This window comes from Agelaius phoeniceus, chromosome 14 (assembly GCF_051311805.1).
Source record: "Agelaius phoeniceus isolate bAgePho1 chromosome 14, bAgePho1.hap1, whole genome shotgun sequence".
Classification (NCBI taxonomy): Eukaryota; Metazoa; Chordata; class Aves; order Passeriformes; family Icteridae; genus Agelaius; species Agelaius phoeniceus.
The window spans coordinates 9,263,576-9,285,382 of NC_135278.1; the positions used below are offsets into that span (position 1 = coordinate 9,263,576).

At 39.1% G+C, this 21,807-nt stretch overlaps 1 protein-coding gene across 4 annotated transcripts in view; it reads left to right on the top strand.

The window, feature by feature from the left end:
* Window positions 1-20,767, top strand: part of AMMECR1 (AMMECR nuclear protein 1) — a 96,088-nt gene extending 75,321 nt beyond the window's left edge. For 2 of the 4 annotated variants that reach the window (XM_054641199.2, XM_077185867.1), the window contains exons 4-7: window positions 4,750-4,864; window positions 11,442-11,532; window positions 13,180-13,276; window positions 16,410-20,767. In XM_054641199.2, coding sequence (XP_054497174.1) covers window positions 4,750-4,864; window positions 11,442-11,532; window positions 13,180-13,276; window positions 16,410-16,524 — 418 coding nt within the window. In that variant the 3' untranslated portion in view covers window positions 16,525-20,767. Of the gene's footprint in view, window positions 1-4,749; window positions 4,865-11,097; window positions 11,286-11,441; window positions 11,533-13,179; window positions 13,277-16,409 lie in introns of those variants that run through there. The other 2 variants (XR_013184218.1, XR_013184219.1) reach the window with 2 other exon arrangements.
* Window positions 20,768-21,807: the final 1,040 nt, after the last annotated feature.

Below are 21,807 nucleotides of genomic sequence, written 5' to 3' on the forward strand. Positions count from 1 at the left end.
TTAAGTGTTCCTTAATTTCTTCCTCTTGAAGTTACTGAATGAAGAAGTAGAAATCTGAACTAACTTCACTGCTCAGTAACTCAGAAGTGGAACAGTAAATACTGTCTTTTTTTCTTGTTCTGAAACCCTGGCACCAAGTGTCTCTTGCTGTTGTCTTTTCTTCACTGTTCCCTAAAACCCAGTGAGTTTGCCACTCATTAATTTAAGGCGGTTTTGAACTAATTGAAGTACAATATCTCGGCCCTTTGGGCTGAATTCATTGACAAAGGGCCATTTCTTTGTTAAATACATCTTCAAATGTAATTCTACTAAGCTTAGTTGGCTCTGAAAAAAATTGCAAAATCTCTCAGGGTTACATTTATTGAGGTAAATAAAGAGCTGGTAGGATTTAAGTCTTTTCCCTACCATCTGAAAGTAGTGCCAAGGTACTGTTTATCAGAAGAGAGTAATAGTTTGTAAAATAAGATCCTTAGCCTGCTTTTCATATGTGTACTGATGATATTTGAAGAATTGTTTAGATGCCATAAAGTTGTGGTTTAGTTTAACTGTGTTCAATATCAGAAACTGGTTAAGAAAAAATTACTATAGATTGAACTAAAAAAGTAATAGAAAATTAATTTTTAAATTGGATTAAATTTATCAGTTCTGTTTGATTAGGCTCTTGGGAGCTACATTTATACAGGATAGGCTGAGCAGACTGAAAGAGAGGCTGTCACAAAAAGTAGATTTTTAGGAATCAGGGATCTTGGACTCTGTTCTCAATTCTGTCACTGACTCAGTGTAAGCCTCCTAAATTGCATGAGTCACTTAATGTCTCTGCCTCATTCACACTTCCTATAAAAGTGAGTATTACTTACATCATGCCCAGTGTTTGACAGCTTCCTTTGCATCTCCTCCTCCCGTGTCATGTTTAAACCTTTGAAGTAATTTCCAGCAATGTACAGAACTGTATCCAGTTTTATCTAAACTCTGTCCAGTATAGGTCTGTAGATGTGACTATCCCCAAAAAAGAGCTTTAGTGGGAAATTCCACTGTTAACGTTTGTTGTTAAATAGCAATGAGTAAAACACTAGGAATTCAATTCATTTAATGCCACCATTCATCTGCATCAAAATCCCTCTTTACTATTTATAATGCTTATATGTTATCAAACTTACTTAAAGGATCTTTTTTATTCAATCACGAGGATTTTGAAGCATTTCTAAACAGAGTAATTAAACTCCACTACTACTTATTTCCCTAATTTGTGTTCTTCTGTTTGTAACCCATCTGCCATATCACATGTAAGAGCCCTAGGTTGAAGCTGACTTTTCTTTTTAAGGTATCTTTGTAGCCTACAGAAATTATGGATGGAGAACACAATGTATTTCATTTTGGTTCACCTGCACATACTATCATTTCAGGTTGTTCTAAGAGCTTCTGTAGTGATATTTTATAGAAAACAAGGAATATGTTCTTAAGGAACATATATATGTAAGGAATATATTTTTTTCCAAATCATCGTGCTGTTTGTCACAGCAACTCATACTTCAAACAATTCCCTTTTCTTTTTATACTTTCAGTGTCTTTGAAGTGTTTGCAAGCTTTTCTATATCCCATATACAAAGAGGAGTGGTCTTTGGAAAATGAAATTACTGATAAACATTCCCTATAGCCAAATAAACTTCATTTGAAGAAAAGCTGAGATTTGTATAGTATGCCTCAGCTGAAGAAAAACTGATAGTTGAGTAACACTTTGTTTTGGCTTTTTTCCTAACCAGCAATTACTTGATCTTAGGACATCCAGGACTGCATAAATATTTAACTAGAAAGGCCATGCATATGCATGCATTCATTTAGTATCTAAAAATAGTTTTCCTTGAACAGGATTCAATTCTGACTTTTTACATGGAGCAGACTCTATGTGGAAAAATGAATGCCCTTTTATTGGCCAGCTAGAATTCCCCTTGCTTGGCACTACCTCTTTTCAGTACTATGTACTTCCATTTAGTCAGCAGCAATATATGTAATCTATTTCTGGGCATGAAGGAATAAAGAACAGATGGCCTAGGAAATGTTTTTACAATCATTGGGCTTTTTCTTTAAAAGTAGTTTTGAATGCCACCTAATTTTTCCAACTTCTTTTGCTGATTATTTTCACTTACCCTCCCTTAATTCTAAGTTTAACATAAAAATTGTGGAGTCAATATTTTTTAAACGTGGTATTTAATATGCCAGATTTCATTCATTTTTCTAACAGAAGAATTGACAGAAAAATACAGCATTGAACAAAACTAAAATCAAATTCTAAGGTTACAAAAGTACAGATATGTACAGATTCTCCTGTGGCAGATAAGAATGTTGATGGCCCACAGTTACATGGTGATTTTTTTTATTCTGAGTTCAGACCAATGACAAGCTTTTGAGGAAAGCAAGCATTGCCTTGTCTTGTTTTCTGCTTGCTGGGAGTTGGTTACCAAGATGAACATGGCAAGTGCAGTGACATGGCAGGGGAGGCCTAGGTCTGAATTTCCACCCATAGATGTTTGTAGAGTGTGTGAATTGGATGGTAAGGGCTAAACTGCTGCCTGTAGAAACTGGTTTTTCTTTCTTGCCCAAACAGGAATGGCAAAAGTAAAAGTCTGTCTGGGTGCTTCTCAGTAGGGTGTTCACATAGATTGGTTATGTGACAGAGATGCAGGAGACCTCAGGGAAATGAACCATCTGCAAATAAGCACACCTGTAGTAGCAATGTATTTGAAGAGGATTAGGGGTTCCAATAATTTTTTTATTAAAAAGGGAGGGTAAAATATTTTAAGTGTGTATACATGAACTTAGAAAATAAAATTCAGAAGAGCTTTAAAGTACAGTGATCCTATCTCTGACTCAAAATACCTAAGCTATAAATAACTGGATTCCTGGAGAGTATTCTAGGAAGGTACCCCTGGATATTTGCTGTGACCATGTTCTTGTACTCTCTCATTTTGCTAACTGCTGTTGATAAGGACCTACTACTAGATAGACTTAAAGCTAGATAGACTTTTGGTTTGAGCTGTCCCTGTGTTCTGAGTGTCCTCCCTTCACATATGTATGTTTATTTATTTTCACCACCATGTGTGGGGGGATTTGAAAGCTGGGTTAGGTTATTGGTATTTTGGGATATTGTTGATATGCTGTGGCTATAGGAGTTCTCTCTGATGTTGCTCTGAACACCAGAGAGCAGAGGATGGTAACTCTGCCTGGTTCCAGCAGTTTCAAAGCTAGCCTGGAAAATCCCATCAGCATTACCTGCTTTTGATACATCTTCAGAGGAAGTCATTAGTTAAATATCATAGGCCTTATGCATTAAATCTCTTTAGTGTCCCCAGTTCTTCACAGGTCTGTGTAGAAAAGGACTTTGGAGTCTGAATTTCAATACTGTGTTGTGTTTTGTAATAGCTGCAACAAAAAATTTGCCTTCCCCCCATCCCAGAAAAACGAAGGTTCTATTTTAACTCTTCAGGTTATGGTATTAGTTCTTGATGGGAAACTATTTCTGGTTATTCATATGATGATTTCCTTTAGTTAAACTTTACATGTTGTGGTTTTTTTCTCATGTGTCCTTATGTGGTCTGCTGTTATGAAGTTCTATTGCTCTTTATAAAAAATGGTGGATTCTGGTGCAAGGCCTGCAGCCATTATTCTAACACCTTGGCCATGGCTGTGATTATATCAGCTAAGGGGCAGCCAGTGGCTCTGGGCCAAGTAAAACGATTAAGAACAATCTAATTGTTAGATGAAACAATGAGACAGGTGAAGAGCTTGGTAGTATTTCAGTAAGTCTCTTAAATTCTCTTTACTCCTCCAAAAGCTCAGTTAGCAGATCACTGTTTTTGTTGGAGATGGGCATGTTTGTATTCACATCATATTTCAAAGCTTAAGAGAATAAAAGATTGAGATGCCATCCTCATATTAACCTTCCCTTTGCCAATTTAACAGGTTCTTAACCAAACTTATGCAAGTAGGTTTTTACAAGTGTTGTTACTCACATGTTGCTTGCTGTGTGTTTGCAGGCCTGCTGGCCTGTGCACAGGTAGCTCCCTCAGTGTGGGTTTTACCCCAGTAGGTGTGTCTGTCTGTAGAATGGTATGTCATCCATGGATTAGCTCTTTGCAAGCTTCCCTGTTACTAATCATGACATCTGCTTTGCAGAACCACCTCAAGTCCTGTAGGTTTACAGGTCTGTAGAGCCCTTGGATGTTTTCACCTTTTTATATTCACCTTTGCTAATGAGCATAAATATTAGTCTTTTTTAGAGAATATTCTACTGGTTTGGATTTTTTTTTTTTTACTGAATAATTAAATTCTACGATTTGATTACTGTTTTAAGTGTTTGGTCACTGCAGTCTATAGAACTTCCCCCTTCACTTTGTGTTGAGAAGTTTAATCCTTTTTGAAAGGGGTTTACAAGTTGCAAGTGGAGGAGCTATTGCTTTTGTAACTTTTTTTCAAGAGCTTTCTGCTGCTGTAATAATAAGATTGTCACAGTAGCAAAACCAGTTCAGGAAGGAATGACCCTCAGAACATCATCTTATTGGCCAGCCAAGAACCAAAACAAATGTCGAAGGAAAAAGCTGGAAATGTTGATCAGAGTGTATGTTACACTGGTGACTGGGTAATCAAACTGGTCATCATTTCATCAGGATTTTTTTCTCCTTTATACTCTTCAGATTAGGTCCTTGAAATTAAAAAAAAAAAAAATCCTTTGAAATTCTGTTTTGTCTTCAACAGTGCCCTTAAAGATAGTCGTTTCCCCCCAATGACGAGGGATGAGCTGCCACGGCTTTTCTGCTCAGTGTCTCTACTCACTAACTTTGAAGATGTGTGTGACTACATGGATTGGGAGGTAAGAATGTCAGAATCTTTCATGAAAATGAACTTCAGTAGCTGAAGTAACACTGTTCAAATGATCTGCATGTATTAGTGAAGCTGTCGCTGTTTTGCATTCTGTACACGTGGTTATGTACATGGATTCAAAAGACACTCTTTGATAAAATGTCATCACCTCAAGAGTCTGAGCCATGCAAATAAGCCACACAAAGACACTGAGTGGTCTGAATAGATGTCTTGATGTCTAAGACTCCATCAAGGAAGGTATTGTCTGAGCAAAGCAAGGCTGTCCTGAGGTCTCATTTGCAGCATCTCCCTGGTAGATCAGCCCATTGACTCTGGAAAGGGCTGTTCCAGTATGGAAGTTAACAGTCTGATGTGTACTTCCAGAAACAAAATGCACATAATCTCAGTCCCAGAACAAGCTGCTTCATTTACCTTGTAGAGACATTCATCTTCCCCCAAACTTGATTCACTTTCAGAGTGAGTGTCCTGCACAGCCCTCCCAAAGCCTTTGTACAGTGAGGCCACATAAATCCCTGCTCTCACGCTGCTTACGCATGGAGCTGAATCTGTTCTAATTGCCAGGTTCTAGGAAACCTGCATGCATCCTCTTGGAACAGCAGCATCAAAGAGATTGAAAAGCACATGCTGACGTGTGTATGACAGTGTAAGCTGATGGAAGTGTTAGTCTGTAATGTTCTTTCCCCAAATTATTTAGCATTAGATGCTTGCAGAAAACAAGGTACTTGACTAAAGATGAACTGCTCATCTCGGTCATCATGTTGCATTCCTCATTCCTCTTTGAATCTGTTTTTGAGTGGACATATGAAAAATTTTGAAATTGTCATAGAATAGCAGACATTATAATGCCAGAGACACCACAAAAACTACAATAATTGCCTTTAATAATAACTTAGCCTGACTAAATATTTAGAACTTTTTAGGAGAAAAAGAGACTTTCTGTTGTATTTAGAGATAAAAAATGTACATTCAGTAGCTTTTCCTTATGGAAAAGCTGAAAGCAAAGCCTGAGTTTAAAAATCCACTTTCCCTTGGAAAGACTGGTTTTAGCTTTGTTCCTTGGGCAACTGCTGATTCATAACTAATATGAAAAAAGGAGGCTTTTACTTTCCATGCACTTTCTATATTTTTCTGCAGAACTTGTGGGACTTTAACAACAGTGTAAATAAGCATAATGCTGAACTCTAGCATTTCTGAATTCTGATTGATTTTATGGATTCTTACAGCTGTTCTTATTGGAAACCCCTGACTTACAAGGGAAGAATGCAGGGGTCAAAAATATAAAAGGCCTTATGTTGCTTAGTTGCTCTCTCTTATTTCATTTAAGGTTTTCAAGTGATGAGTTGTTAAAACCCTTCATAAATTCCTACAGTTGTAAGAAATGGTCAGAAACTTGGTTTCCATGCAAAAGGACCCAGAGGAAGGGGGGGTGATATATAAGTATGTCATTATAAAATTTTTGTTAGTCCTTAAAAGAGTGATTCATCACTGTGTGTGCCTGGCAGTGGGATAGCTTATGTCATCCATGTGTCTTTTAAGAGAGCTGCAGTTATGCAATATAATGGAAAAAGGACATTTTAGGATGGTCTAGAGTATGATGTAAAGAGAGAGTCTGCATCTTTCATCTCCTGTCATGCTGGGATCATTCTGAAAACATCAGCCTAGTTAGGAGCCCCTGCTTCTGTAGGTGTGCTACTGATGATCTTGTGGGAGCCAGGTCAGCAGTTTGCTGACACAGGTCACAATGTTTCCAAATTTCCAATTCAGACAGGTCAGTGCTCTGAGACTTAGAGACAATGTCATCTGAAGTCAGGAGTGAAGCTGTCTGGAGACAGCTCAGGAGTGTCTTCTCTGTGCTGAAGCAGAGTGATGGATGTTTTCTCCCATTAAAAAATTACCTTCCCAAACAAAATAAATGAATATTTCAGCTGCAAAAAGCAATGTGAAACCCTTTAGTGTTAGAAACTTCCATGAAGTAAACAGAAGATCTGTGTGAATTCACTGCTGTTGGTTCCCCCATGACTTCTCAAATGACTGCATTTTCATCTTTTATAAAAGTAATTAAAGGAAAGTGACCTTTAAAGGATCACTTCAATGCCATGTTCACAAGGATGCTTCCTGAAATACAGCTTAGCATTCTTACATACCTGTGACTTTGTCTGAGTTGCAGTGGTGAGCAGAGGCAGGGCTTTGAAAGGAGCACTGGCAGTGTAGGAGCTGCATCTCCAGCAGTGCTTGACAGAGCCCATGAGAGACTGCTGTGGCCCAGTTGCTGCTGGGATGGACCTGCACAGTTGCACAGCCTTTCCACCTCAGAGAAATGGACAGCAGCAAAAACTCAAAGGTCTGGGAGTTTTGGTGATACTACTGCTCTTTTATTAAAGATCAGACAGCAAAGGACTAGTTACAAGTCATAAAGATCATTTCTTTTTAAACATGTGCTATTGACAGCAGTCATTCCTTCCCTACATAAACTAATTCAGACCTGCTGACTCTGATCCTCTCCATTTTTTATTAGGAGATCCTAAAGCATTGCAATTGTATGTAATTATAACAAAGAACTTTTTTGCTAAACTTGAGCAGTAGCTCTTCCTTAAAATACCTTGAGAGAGCTCTTTGCCCCAAAGTTGCTGTTCTTCAGTAAAGTAAAATCTGCAGAATTGTATGTGCTGTCTTGATACAAAAAGCCTTTAACCTGTGTGCACTGGTTTAAATATTAGCTTAAATAGTTGTAGCCAATAATGTTGCCTGAAAGGCAGCTTTTCCTTGTTGACAAAGTGGGTATATTCAGGAGCTGTGGAAATTCTTTTCTGCCTGTAAGTGCAGTGACACCAGTGGCTCTCAGCTTCTGTTCTGCAGAACTGAGAAGAAAGTCTGGATCTCAGTGTTAATTCTCTTTGGACAATATTCAGTGATTCCATGTATGTGAATGAATGATTATGCTTGACATGAAGTAGAGAACAAACCTGAGGAGCCTTTTTCCTCTGTTATTAAATCAGAATGTAGTATTTAGATGCTACTAAAGATGGTCAGAAAGAAGCCAGCATATTTGCTGCAAATGTGGGGCTAAAAAGCTGTGGAATTGAGCTAATGCCAAGTGGGATCAGCTTCAAAAAAGTAGTAATGGTCACTTAATCTGAAGGTTTCCATTTCCAAAACATTTGTGTACAGCTATTTCCATAGTATTAGTGAGGTAAATAAAGGGGAAAGTCACTGTTCTGTGGTATCACAAGGAATACTGTGCAAGTTCTAGGCCAGCTTTTTTGCTGGAAAAAAAAAGGAAAAAACCTTTTTTCTAGGTTGCTGCAGAGACTGAGATGACAAAAGAAGGGCTGTCCCTAACCCAGAGCAGGGTGTCACAGTGCCACTGGCACATGGGCTGTGCAGCAGGTCTGGGCTGCAGAACACAGAAAGTGAGTGGACAAAAGGAACAGGCAGCTGCTTGTCCCTGTCACCAAGGGGGTGTTGCACTGCTCCAGCTCTGGAGCATTCCATGTGGATGCTCTGTAACAGGCTCTTTGTTACCTGCTTTAATGTATTTCTGAACAACTATTTTACAATTAATTAATCTTAAACAAATTACTGGTGATTGCATGCAAATAGCTTACAGATTTCAGTGCAGTAGATATAACCAAGCAGAACCATTATTTGGATAATTTACTCAACAGTTTCCACAGAAACTGAAATGTCAACAAGGCCTGATGTTGAGGTGCTTATCCATATTCCCCATGGACAGTCTAATGAGAATAATGTTGTTTCTTCCTCTCAGTGTGGTTGGAGAGTCAGTCCAAAAGGAACAAATTAATGAATTTGTTTTGAATGGCTGTTTTTGGAGCCTTGGGGCAGAACAGTCCATCAGGAGAGGTGCTTCAGCTTTGCTGTCAGAGGGGGCTTTGGAACCATTTTTTCTTAGATGTATAAAGAGAGAGGTATTGTGGGCAGTAATCTGGCTAGTGCCATAGGCACTTGGCAAAACAATAAATGTGACATGTACATGTTTTCTCTCATCCCAAGGTGTATGGGAATCAAGAATATTGTGTATAAATGAATATGAATGTGTTTAAATACACAACAAAATCTTAAGTTTTGTAAAGGTAATTTCAGAAGTAAAATAATGTAGCCTAATGCAATCCTTAGATGTAATGAAAGGTCTATTAATTTAGTTGATATTGTCACAGAACCTAATTTTAGATGGCCTCTGGCCACTTACACAACTGATCAGAAAGTTTATATCTACAAGTACTGCTTAGATAGAACACAGTATTTCATGCCCTAAAACTCCATAGAAATATTTCTATTGTCAGGGATTGTTTTGTGCCTGTCTCTCTCCTTATCTTGCTTTCCTCTCCCAATAGCAACAATTTAAATAGGTTCCTATCCACGTGGGAGGCTGAAGCAGCAATTGTGTGGTCCCTTTTCAGCTCCAGAGGTACCTGTAGGCAATTGTTTCCCTAATGAATGGTAATAGGTGAGGCAGAACTCCAGCTCTGTCTGCACAAGCTTGGTTTGTTTTTCTAAACTTCACAGACAGATGCTGTTGTTCTACAGAATGCTGCCTGTAGTGCATCAGTATTTTTAGTCTGAAGCAGACCTGAGGCTGTGTAGGAAGGTGTTTGCTGGTCCTGGTAGCAGGGCAGTTAATACCATCCACAGACCCAGCCCTTGGAGAGGGCTATTTTGGGAAATCTCACAAAAGTTTGCATCAGTTGAGCACCAGTCTCTTGAGGAAAATAAATCCCACACTGTGCCCATGCCAGTCTTAGTGTGGATCATTTTTACTTTGCTTGTGTGTGGCTTCCATTTATTTAACTCAAATGAAAAGCTGTTTGTCCTGCCCAGCTACACAGTTGGAATTTGTGCTCCACAGGATGCTATGAAATTCTCCCCTGCTGTACATCCCTTTTTCTACAGACACAGGCCTGAAAGTCCATTAAAATGGTTAATGGGAAACATCCAGAGCATTGATGCAATTTGAATGTTGCATCATACTGCAATGCATCACCAGTGCTCCTGGTTATTATGCAAAACACTTGTGTAGCATTTAGAATCTCATAGTCTGCAGGATTTAAAGGTGTGCAAACCCTGGAAATATTTAATCTTAGTACTGAATATACACAGTTACAAAACCACCAGCTGCAGAAACTTACTGGTTTGGGCATAAACTCTGTAGGCTGTTTTCAGCTTCTAACATAATTTCATTTTACTTTCAGGCCTTTGGGCTTATAATTGTAACTTCTGAGTATACAGATTTAATCTCTCTGGTGATTATATATATCAATGTAATGAAAGTTGGGGTTTAGGAATGTTTGGTAATGAAATAATATGTTAAAAGTTGCAGTGAATTAAATTTGTTAGTCACAAAGTTACATTTTTCCTATTTATGAGCAATGTTAGATTCATAGGGAAGAATGGTTATGGCCATGGCCAGCTACAAGGGACTCTTCCTCCCATTTCCCCTGCTTATATCATATATAAAGAGTGAAAAGTTTAAAAATTAAAGTCTTAATATAAGCAAATATGTTAATTGAAGAAGTGGTAGAGCTTTGTAAATATTCCTTATTTGTTTTTTGACTGTCCTGCAGTTATGGTAAAGTAAGTAAATTGTTACTGGAGAAAATTTTACAGCATTTTTTGATTAAATTTGTGTCCTCAAGGATGTGCCACACCAAACAACGTGATATCCTTTTAAAACATTGACTCATTTTCACATGCAGTGTTGGGATTCAAATGGAAATAACATCTTGGTTATGTGGGCATAAAAATGTCCATCTAATAATGCTTTGTGTTTGTGCACAGAATTCAAAAGCAGCTGAAAACCTTCTGGCAATGGAATATCTTTTATGGCCTGATCCCAGTGCAGGTACTCTCCACAGAATTACTGTAACCTGAAAGCAGGGGCCTTAAACAATGCCCCTGGAAATGTGCCCAGCCTCTTGGTTATTTTCTCCCAATATTTTCAGCATTTTGATTTTTATCTGCATCCAGCTCATTGGTATGAGTAATCTTGGTTTCTGTGCTGTCATTTTGTCACCTTACAGTTCTTAGTAGCACAGAAACAGGAGTTTGAGGCTGGGTACTTTGTAATATTTCCATTTTCTCCTCATACATGAGGTGAAATTTTGAAGGCTCCAGGCTTGAGTCCATAGTGTGACAAATCTTTGATTGTTCAGTTGCTGCTTTGAACAAAATTAATGCTCTTAATTGAAGCCTCATTAGATTTGGCAGCTGTTTTGCCTGCAGATTATAGCTGGTGACCAGGTGATTTTATCAGCAACAACAATGGTGACAGTGTCAGAGGAGACAGAACAACTTTAGCTCCTCAGCTGGATTTCCTCCAGCCCAGGAATGAAGCTCTGTGGTGAGGAGCAGAGGAACATCCTGTGTACCTGTGCTGCTGCTGAGCTTTCATGGCAGTAAGTGAACACCTCTCCAAAACATGCACCCACTGCAGTGCCACCTCCTTGAAACTCTGTGAAATGCTGTTAAGCACTGTTCTGGATTTCACCATGTCAGTTCCCATGTTGTCTCTTTTCCCTGCTGATGTACTAATGGGTGCCAATCTCTTGCAGGTGGGTGTGCATGGCATTAGAATAGAGTTCATCAACGAGAAAGGATCAAAGCGCACGGCCACCTACCTACCCGAGGTTGCCAAGGAGCAAGGTCATTGTTGCACTTTATTTCCTATGATCTGGTGAAGAGTTTAACATACCTGTAAATCTAAAATGCAGTATTTGACCTTGCACTGATGTCAGATGATGGAGCAGTGTTTCATTGGAAGAAGACTCTTATATAAAATGCCAATTACATGCCTGTGTCAGTCTCCTAGTGGGCTTCAGTAAACGGTAGCTGGTTTTTGAGCCAATCATAAATGCATGGGGCTATAGGAAAATCTAATGTGGAGGAATGGTACAGTGCAGTCAGCCAGGCTAACAGCTGTTAAAAGCTGCCAGTTTCTGTGTGGCTGCTAGGCTGGGATATGAGGGAGATGCAGAAGCTCTGCTTGGCATTGGGATGGCTGGGCAATTATCTTCACCATGATTTATTCCTGAATCCTGATGATCAAGTTGTTTTTCAGTTAGGTACTTTCTGCTAGTACTCAATTCATGTTACAAACACTGACTTCACAGGGTTTTTGATGGATAGAAGGAAATTATTTTCAATATGGAAGTAGAAAATAATGTTTTTAAAAGTCCCTTTTAATAGAGGCACAGACTTATGTTTGTAAATTTAAAAAACTTGAGTAGATTTTGTTGAACAGTCTTTTGCTGACTCTGAGCACTCACTATGGTTTTTTATTTCCAAGGCTGAGAGTGTGTCTCAGTTGTTTATAGTTTGCATTACTGCTGCTTTTTAAAAATCTTTTTATGTATAAGTTTGTCTACAAAGAGTTCAGCTGGTGTCTTTACTGAGAATTCTTTTTAATTGATAATTCTGTTTCCAGATAGTTTCATAAAAGTCTAGGGGTGTTCCAAGCTTTTTTAAAATTCAGGAATTGTGGAGAAAATGTGTCTAAATTTATGAATAGTTTTAGTAGACCATGAATTTCAATCTGATTCTTTAAAATCTCCAGAACTACTCATTTGTATTTTGTATGTGCCCAAATCTATTGTGGTTTCTCCAGGTTTTTTAATGTAACAAGGTGACTAATTATTACATCTTTAGGAAATAACACGTCTAACAGCTATTTAAAATATGAGAGTTTTTTTAAATAAGCAGGAGGTTTTGATAGCATGAAGATTTTACAGAGAACAGTAATGAATCTGTATTTTAAATCCATTCCTTCTTTCATTATCTAGACACCTATAATATATAGTTGTTCTAAAATCAGCCATATCTCTGTAAAGTGAAGTGATGATTATGAAGAAGTCTGATTTCAAGTTCTCTGCACATGTTCAACTAATTATTATTTTAAATGTTATACATAAATTTAGTTTTCCATGTTATTATAACCATTTATAAAGTCAAAAGTGGCTGTGATACATGATCATACCAGAATGTTTTGGAAAAGTTTAGTTTTGTTTCACACACCCATTTTAGGACACTTGGGCAAAGTGGGTTCACTTTTAATATATTTCAGCTATGAGATGAGAAATATATGTTGTTTGTAGAGTGAGATGTGTGTGTAAAGAAATCCTAAATGTGGTATTTCCTTCAGCTGTTCTGAAATGGGGAAGAATGTTTTGATTTATCCCAAATGCCACAGAGCCCTTGCACCCTCAACAGCACCACACACTGTACTGTGCTTTTGCAACATCTGTTCCTATTGCTTCATTTCTCACTAATTTGTGCTACTGTAAAATTCCACAGGATGGGACCACATTCAAACCATAGATTCCTTGTTGAGGAAAGGAGGCTACAAAGCTCCAATTACTAATGAATTCAGGAAAACAATAAAGCTAACCAGGTATGCAGTGGGACACCACACACAGCCCTGTTCTTGTAATCGCCTTCCTGGTAAGTGCTCCTGCAGAAGGTGATGGTGAACTCTCCTGGATGTGTCTTTCATGGTTGCTTTGTTCCCCAAGAGCAGTGCAGACTGAGGAGAGGCTCTGCACAGGATGAGTGGCCTAAGCAGGAGTCAGAGGTGCCTGTTCAGTACCATGGGATGGCAGCTCCTGCACATCTGGGCTGAAAACTCTGCACGTTCACAGCTGGTTTAGCTCTGCCTTCTCACAGAGGATTTCTGGCTCTAGTGGGTGTTCAGGGCTGTGGTTAACAGGGATTACTTGCTTTTGTTAGATTTATTTGGGCAGATGGTGCATGGTGGGGCTGCTGCTGCATTGCCATGGAGGCCCCTCAGAGCCCTGGATCCTTAGACAAACCTCAGGGTTATGCCCTGTGGAGTGCAGGTTTCCCTAAGCCTGAGGTGTGAGACATGCAAGCAGTGCACTGCTTCCACAGCCAGTGTTCTAGTGAAACTGTGTCAGGGTATTCCCAGGAGTGGCGACAAGAATTTAATATTTTATTTCAAACTAGTTTCATACTAGTTTGGTTTTTCTAATTTAATAAAACGTGTTCTTGAGGGCCCCTTAGTGTGTGGCAACCAAGGTATTTCAGAATTAGCAGCAAATACTCTGCCCATAATATTGTCCTTAGGTTGTGGAGGGTAGAGGAGTCTGTATGAATGTCTGTAGGAATGGTTTAAAGCTATTTATTTGTATAAGCCTGCAGTGTAAAATGACTGCTGAACTCCAGTTGTTTAGTCATGCCTGGAGAAATAGGATTTTTTAAAATCTTAGGTTATAGGGAAATTTTGACCATTTGTCTTCTTCAAGGAGAAAAAGACTTTGGCTCTCAATGAGTGTTTGGAATTCTGGATTCTTATAGGAACCTAACTACTGTGGAGTAGCTCTAAGTAAGGGAAACATTTTATTCTGAAGGTTAAATTAGGGAGGAAGGATTTACAGAAGCCAGCTAAATTTCCAAGTGCAGAGCCCCAGTCTCCCTTTAATTCATTCCAGCTGTACACCTTGTTATCTTGTTTTCAAAAAGTGTATCTGGAGATTGCTGAGGGCAAGAGTAATAATGCAATAGATCATTTCTGTGCACCTCAGCAAATAAGGAGCATATTTTTCCATTAAACAAAAATTGTATAGAGCACACGTTTTCTTCCTGCTGCATGATTTTGCTTGGAGCAATGGCATGGAGCACAAAACCAAACAAAAAACCCCTCAAGTTCAACCCCACTCCTCCCAAAAAAGCCCACAAAAAGCCTTATATTTAGTGTAATTAAGTTCACAACAGTGAAACTGCTACCACAGTCAATTGCCTGATAAGTGAAATGAGCAAACCATAATTTTTTTCAACGTTCAGAAAACTGGGTTTTTTGACTGTCTGTTTTACTTGCTTAAAATCTCAGATACTGCTGACAGATTAGAGACAGCATTATTAAAATCCTAATTGTTTTCCATCATTAGACAACCTGTTTTAGAACCTCATTTTAATAATTTATTGTCATACATGAAAATATCTACTGGAGGAGTGAATAAGGGCCTTTAACTTCTTTTTCAAGTCTTCTGCATTAAAGTAAACATCCTGTGTGTGAAGAAAGCTTTAGGCTGATCCTGAGTCTGTCATTCCCTTCAGGTTCACACCCAGCAGTTCTGGCCATGGTTTGAAAGAGAGCTAAAGAGTGGCACAGAGGCAGAGCAGTCAGAGGGGTCTGGAATGCAGAGCTCAGCAGCTGGGGATGCAGAGCTGTGCAGGGGCTGTGCAGCTGCCCCTGATGTCTCTCACTGTCACCTGCAGAGCCCCTCCTTGTGTCCCATGGGTGCAGTTCCATTCACTGGTGCCATATACCACCCCACAGGTTCCAGAAGAGCTGCTGCTTTCTCTGCCAGGCCCAGCAGCCACTGGTGCCTTGTGTTCCTCACTGTCAGACAATACTGATGCAGATGTATTCAGAGTATTTGTTGTCAGGACCTGGAATTCTGCTTTTAGTTACCAGGAGTTGGGCAGTGTTCTTGTGGGACCATTCTTCATCATTTTTCAACTGACTTGAGAGTCAGGAGAGGTCCCAGTCAAGTGGAAGTGGGCAAATGTTCCATTTGGAAGAAGGGAAATCCTTGTTATTACAGGCCTGCTGGTCTCACTTCAGTGCCTGGTAAAATTAGTTTAGTGCCTCTCTGTGGGGACCTCAAACTCTTAGAGTGTGATGAGAGAAAAGTGACCAGAAATGGTCAAAGGCCTCAAGGGCAAGACTCAGGGGGAGTAGCTGAGGTCACTTGTTTTATTCAGTTTGGAGAGGGCTGAGAAAGACCTCACTGGGGTCTACAGGTTCCTTGGGGGGCAGTGGAACAGAGCTGCTTATCTCCTCTTTCAGGTGACCATAGAATGTGAGGGAAGGAATGAAGCTGCCTCAGGGGAAGTTCAGGCTGGACATTAGGAAAATATTCTTTACTGGGAAGGTAGTCAGGCACTGGAACAAGCTGCCCAGGGTCATGGCATCCAGCCTGTTGGAGGCCAGGGGTGTCTGAACAATGCTTTTCACCATATGGTTTAGTTTTAGGTAGTTGCGTGAGGAGCAGGGACTTGGACTCGATGTTCATCATGAGTCCCTTCCAACTGGAGATATTCTGTGATTCTAGTCTAAAAAGAATGTAACTATATTTAATGTAGCTGGGATAATTTTAAAAGCAGAATTTGGCAGACAGTCGATACTGATTGTTTAAAAACAGCCCAAAAATCTATAGTGCTTGTTTATGGTTTTTCCTACTATATTTTTGTAGAGGCTTGGCTGAAGCTACAGGACATTCTCTATTCCCTCTACCTCAACCAGCATAGTAGCCAACCATTTTTAACAATTCTGTTTGCTTAAAGTATTTTTTCATAAGCAGTTACATTGTGATTTGTCACATGATTCAGGAAATGACCCTGACTATTGTGGCAGTTCCCTTGTGCAGCTGAAGTCAGCCTTACTCCCAGCATCAGAAGTACAGAGCTCGTACCACTAAACAAAGCAGCAGTGCAGCATTTCTGGTGCTCGCAGTGCAGCTTCCTGGTACAGTTCCTGAACTGGCCTCTCTGCTCTTTGCCAGGTACCGCAGTGAGAAGATGACGATGAGCTACACAGAGTACCTGGCCCATCGTCAGCATCATCACTTCCAGAATGGTATTGGGCACCCCCTTCCACCATACAACCATTATTCCTGACACTGAGCCGCATGACCAGTCACTGGACCTCTCTGCAGACCTCTTCCCAGGAGACCCTGCCCCTTCTTGGTCTAGCTATCTCTATTACTGTACCATTTTATGATGATAGTTTCCGTTGCCATGCTGAAGCTCCTTGGTTGGGTCAGCTCATCATGGCAACGGGAGGGAAAACTGCATTACTACAAAGATCCCATACCTTTTTCTTATTGATTCACTGCAGATTTTTTTGCAGCATATACCCTTGGGTTTTTTATGAAAATTTAAATTTCTACTTCATTAACATTGAATTATATCAATCAAGGCTTTCTGTAACTGTGGATGGAAGGAAGAGTTTAAGGATTGCAGTTAGGGATGCTTTGCTTAGCAAGAAGGCATTCATGGCTTTTGCATTAATGGGTGTGATAGGGAATGAAACATATCAGATTCAGGTATTGAAGTAGACAATTAATTGCATTTTCATAACATTCTTAATGATGTTGTGTGTACAATATCTCACCTTCACAGTAAAGATTCCATATAGCTCTGTACAGGATCTCCAGATCCAGCACAAACAGCCGGAGCACCAAGGCTGACATGCAAAATGCTTTTTTGGGATGAAGAGAAGCGACTCATGTACAGCGAGAGGTGATGTTAACATGGCAGCATTTTCAGAATCAAGTGGCCTAAATGATTTGGGCACAATCCAATCCAGGACCCTTTTGTGTCCCATCCTGTGCTGGGAATCACAGGCAGCCCAGGCCTGTCAGGAGTAGTCACGAGAATGCATTCGTAATGAGACGATGCCTTTCTGATGACTCAAATTAGGAGTGACATTTGTGTCCTAAAAACAGATTGGTGAGTAGCAGATGTCATATTAGGAAGGAAATGGATTTAGATTTTAGTGCCTTTGACTATAACATAACTATATACTTATATATAAAATTCATAGAAAACATATACTCCAGACATTTTAGCAAACCCTGTTGAGGCTGCTCTGGCATCAGGGTTTTGGACACTTTTTTTCTCTTTAAAGTGAGATTTACTTTTTTTTATTATTATTAGCAAACTTATTTTGGAAAAGAGAAATCCCTGTTTTGTTCTTCATCTGCTTTTGAACTTACTGAATTTTATCAAGTCTTGAATAATTGGATCAAGTTAACTTTTGTTTAATAAAAGAAAAAAGACTCTTGTGAGAGAGCCAGGACAAGTATGCCATAATGTTACATGTTTTCATCTATTGCAGGAGTAGTGCTTGAGAGCTGTAAGTACTGTGTAATAATTCTGATCCCCCTCCACACGGTAGAAGAAAGAAAATCGATTGGAACTTTTTCCTGCTGTAAAAATAGGATTTAGTAAAAGGTATGTGTGGTCTGTTTGCAAGGCCAGTCGATGGCAGGAGCTCACTGCTTCCTCCTGTGCCTGCAGAACTCCCACTGCTGCCTGTTGCAGCACAGGCTGCCTGTTACAGAAAAGACCTTCCTAATCTGAGTGAGTAAACCACAGTAAGCAGAAATTCCAGTTACTTTGAATAATGAATGTTTGTAAATACATAGATATATAAAAATCAAATAGATAAAATTCAGTTTTTAAAAAATTGGATTACTGTAAAAGTGTTTCAATAGGGTTTCAAAGTTGGATAATTATGCTCATCCCTTATGTGAGGTTAGTTAGGTCTGCCACTTAATTTCTATGGAGGTTCTTATAGAAGGTCTTTGGTATTCCTTCATCCACAGCATTTATGTCCAAATATTACCATTTTCAGTTGCGATGCCTTAATTTTTAAGCAGAGGGCCTGAAATTTCAGGAGCCAAGAGATGCCAGCCAGAAGCTGCAAAAATGAGTAAATGTTTATACAGAGGCTATTTTGGGTGATATTGTTGTCTTGTTTCTACTTGGGGAACACTTTTAGATGAATTAATCTTCAAGTGGAAATGTGAACAAGTGGCTACCTGATAGAGTTGTGTTGGTTTTTTTTCTTGCCCTTATAGGGAACCTGAGCACAAACTGAATCATTCTGCTGCGAAAAAAAGTCATCCAACCCCATCTTTATCTGTCATCTCGTTACAGCTCGCTCGTGCTTCTGCATGAGCTCATTGTTAGAAGTTTTTTAAAAAGATCTATTATATATAAAAATATATATGTATTGAAAGGTGCTAATCAACCTCAAGAAGGTCACGTGACTGGTCATGCGGATCTAAAATCATATCAGATTTTTTAAGAAATCTTCGATATATGCAGATGTTATACAGAATTTCTTACCAGTGTAATAATGATATACTGATGAATAAACAATCCTGCAGGATTTTAAGGACAAGGTCAGCAATACTTCCCACCATGGCTTGGGGGAGAAAAGGATAGTTTTGTCTCCTTTTTGTATACAGCATAATGCACAATGCATTTTTGTCTATCTCTTAGTAGCTGTTGCTTAAAAATATAGTTCAAGGGTGTTATACAAACTGTAAAGGTGTGCTTTTGAACCGAGCTCATGCCAGACCCTTCTGGACCAGAGTTTTGTATCACTAATTTAAAAACTGTTACAGAGTCTGTGGTCAATCAGATTGTATGGTTTTTTTTTTAAGATTGGAATAATCAACCTACAGTGTTTCTAGGGCACCTACCTCCTCAGCACACTGTGCTGAACTGCTGCAGATTGTTTCTCTGTAATTGTGGGATTCTTTGTACCAAACGTGCAGCTCACTGTGACATGCACTGGCACAGCACAGGTCTGTTTGCTTAAAGCTAATCAGCAATTGCTCTCACAAATGTCATTCCCTCCTAGTTACACTTAGTAGCTTTTAGCTCTATTGTTGGGGTTAGCTACAGATTTGTTTTTCATTTGGGGTACTTTATAGACATTAAGGTACAGCCAAGTAGCTTATTTCACTGTTTGTTAAGTTGAAATGCTGATTTATTTTTTTTTTATGAGCACTACTCAGTTTGCCTTATTCCATTGAAGAGATTGTTGAGTTTTTTGGGTTTTTTTCATTCTCTTGCCTAATGTTCCTAAAAACTCTGTTCTGTAAACTGAGTTAGACAACCAAACCATAGACTTGACACGAAGCTGTTACTCGGTGATGCTTCAAGTGTCCTTCCCGCTGCCATCCCAGCGGCTGCTGCTCCGGCAGGGGGGGACGCTCCGGTCCTGACCTCAGCCCCGCTCTGGAACCAAGGGGGGCACAGCCCTGGCACACCTGGAGTTTGTATATGGACCTCTACTTGTCTCAACTGTGCGGGTTTTAAAACTGTTGTCTGGAGTAGGTTACATCTCTTATGTGTGTTAGATCGAACCAAAGAAGCCTCCAGCCATGCCCAAATGCTGCTCCTAAAGCCTGCCTTCCAGTCCTTACAAAATCCCTGCAGGATTAAATGTGTTAACTTTTTTATTTTTGTACAGTTTCTAACTGATTTTTGCTAGTGATGTTAATTGAATTAAGTTTATTTGGGGAGTCTGAGTATCTCCTCCATTTAAATGAACTGGTGACTTTCATTTTATGTTAAAAAAAAAAAAAAGTTTAAAAAAAAAAAAGAGAAACCCAAAGTGTGCCTCTCAGATTTAAGGGTTTCTGGTTACATTTATTCTTAAGACCAGCAATGATTCTTTATATACAAAGATATGTTTTCCTCATTTTTTATTACTGTTAAAGAAAAAAAATAAAAAAGAAAAACCTCTTTCTTTGCTCTGGACTCAGTAATTGCGCTGGTACATAAACGCACTGAGAAAACAAACTTTTGTTTGAAACTTTTGTAACAACTTATGACTGTTTTTGTATATCAAAGTTGATTCTTTTCAAGATATTTGGATCTAGTTTCTAAGTTATTTTAGTGTTTTATATGTTACAAAAAAAAAAAAAAAAACTTACTTTGAATTGTTCACCAGCATCTTGAGTTATCTTCAATGCCATGGTGACACACAGTGGGCTTAGAGCTACCTGGAGTAGCTTGTAAGGCCTCAGTCTTTCCTTCCTTCCTTAGCAACTCAATTGATTACAGTAATATCACAGATTACCTGAACCCCCTTCCTTTATAACTAGATCCTTCTTCCTTCCACATTTAATTGCTATTAGTGTGAAGAAACTGTTGAAATGGGCATTTTAATATAAGTACGGCTTAAAAAGAGAAAAATGAGGAAAAAGAAAAAAAAATGCTAGAAGGTTATCTGTGGGTCTGTGAGATATGGCTGTGGAAAGATATTGTAGTAGTTTTAACACTATTGTTATTACCTTTTAAATCATTTACCCAATAAAATAAGGAAAAAGAATCACCATTTCTTTTTATGTTTCTCTGCTTAACTGTGTGGCTTGGTCAGTGTTTTTATTGAAGCATTTGTACCTGGTGTTAATGTCAAAGGCTAATAGTGTGTTAGAAATATTTTCCTGTCTTGTTTTCTGTAGGAACAAACTGGGGACAGGTACGTGCAGCTTTCACTAAACACTCCAAGTGAAATCACCATTTATATCAGCTGCATCAGTTATTTATCACTACATTCATCAGTATTTATATCAATTGCCAGTTCAGTTTTATACTTCTTGTCTAACTTTACCCATGGAATTCTGTCCAGGCCTGAGCTCCCTCCTGTGAGAGGCAGAAATGGTTTCAGTCTTTTGAAGCAAAACTTCTTTGCAGAACAATTATACTGGTGTCAGCAACACAGCACCAGTACCCTTTAACAGCCAGATTGTTCAACAGAACTTTGTGCCAATGTGTATTGAAGAGTCTCTGTCAAAGCAACAGCACAGCTGATGCCAAAACTGAGTTGGAGAACTTTGGTCCCTCAGCCAAATTCTTGGTGCACTGAGACACCTTCTACTGAGTCTGAGTTAGAGGGAGCATATTTCCTCTGTAGGATAATTCCTGAGACAAAGCATTCCATCTCCCTGGAACTCAGCTCTCAGTTTAGAAGGGCTTTGTTTGCCTCATGCTCTATTAAAAGCTTTGCTGGCTGTAGATGCAGAGCCTTTGAAAGCAGAGCAATAGAATCCATGTAACCTTTGGATGTTGAAGTCTGATGCAGCCATTCCTTCATTAGCTCTGAAGCTTTGATTTAGGAGAGTAACAAACATCTGAAGGGAAACCTGCCTGGGTAAATACTAAACCAGTGATGGAAGCTTGGCTCACATATTTGGTAAATGTAGTGTAAAACCTACAGTAAACCTAATCTAAAACCCTGAGGCCATTGAAAGGCAGAGCTAATTACCACTTCCTACAATGAGTTTCCACTCTTCTCACTGCTTTAGCTCTCCAATTCCCATGCTGTAAAAATCAAACCAAGCCAGTAGCATTAAGGGTATTTCAGATGTAGAAACT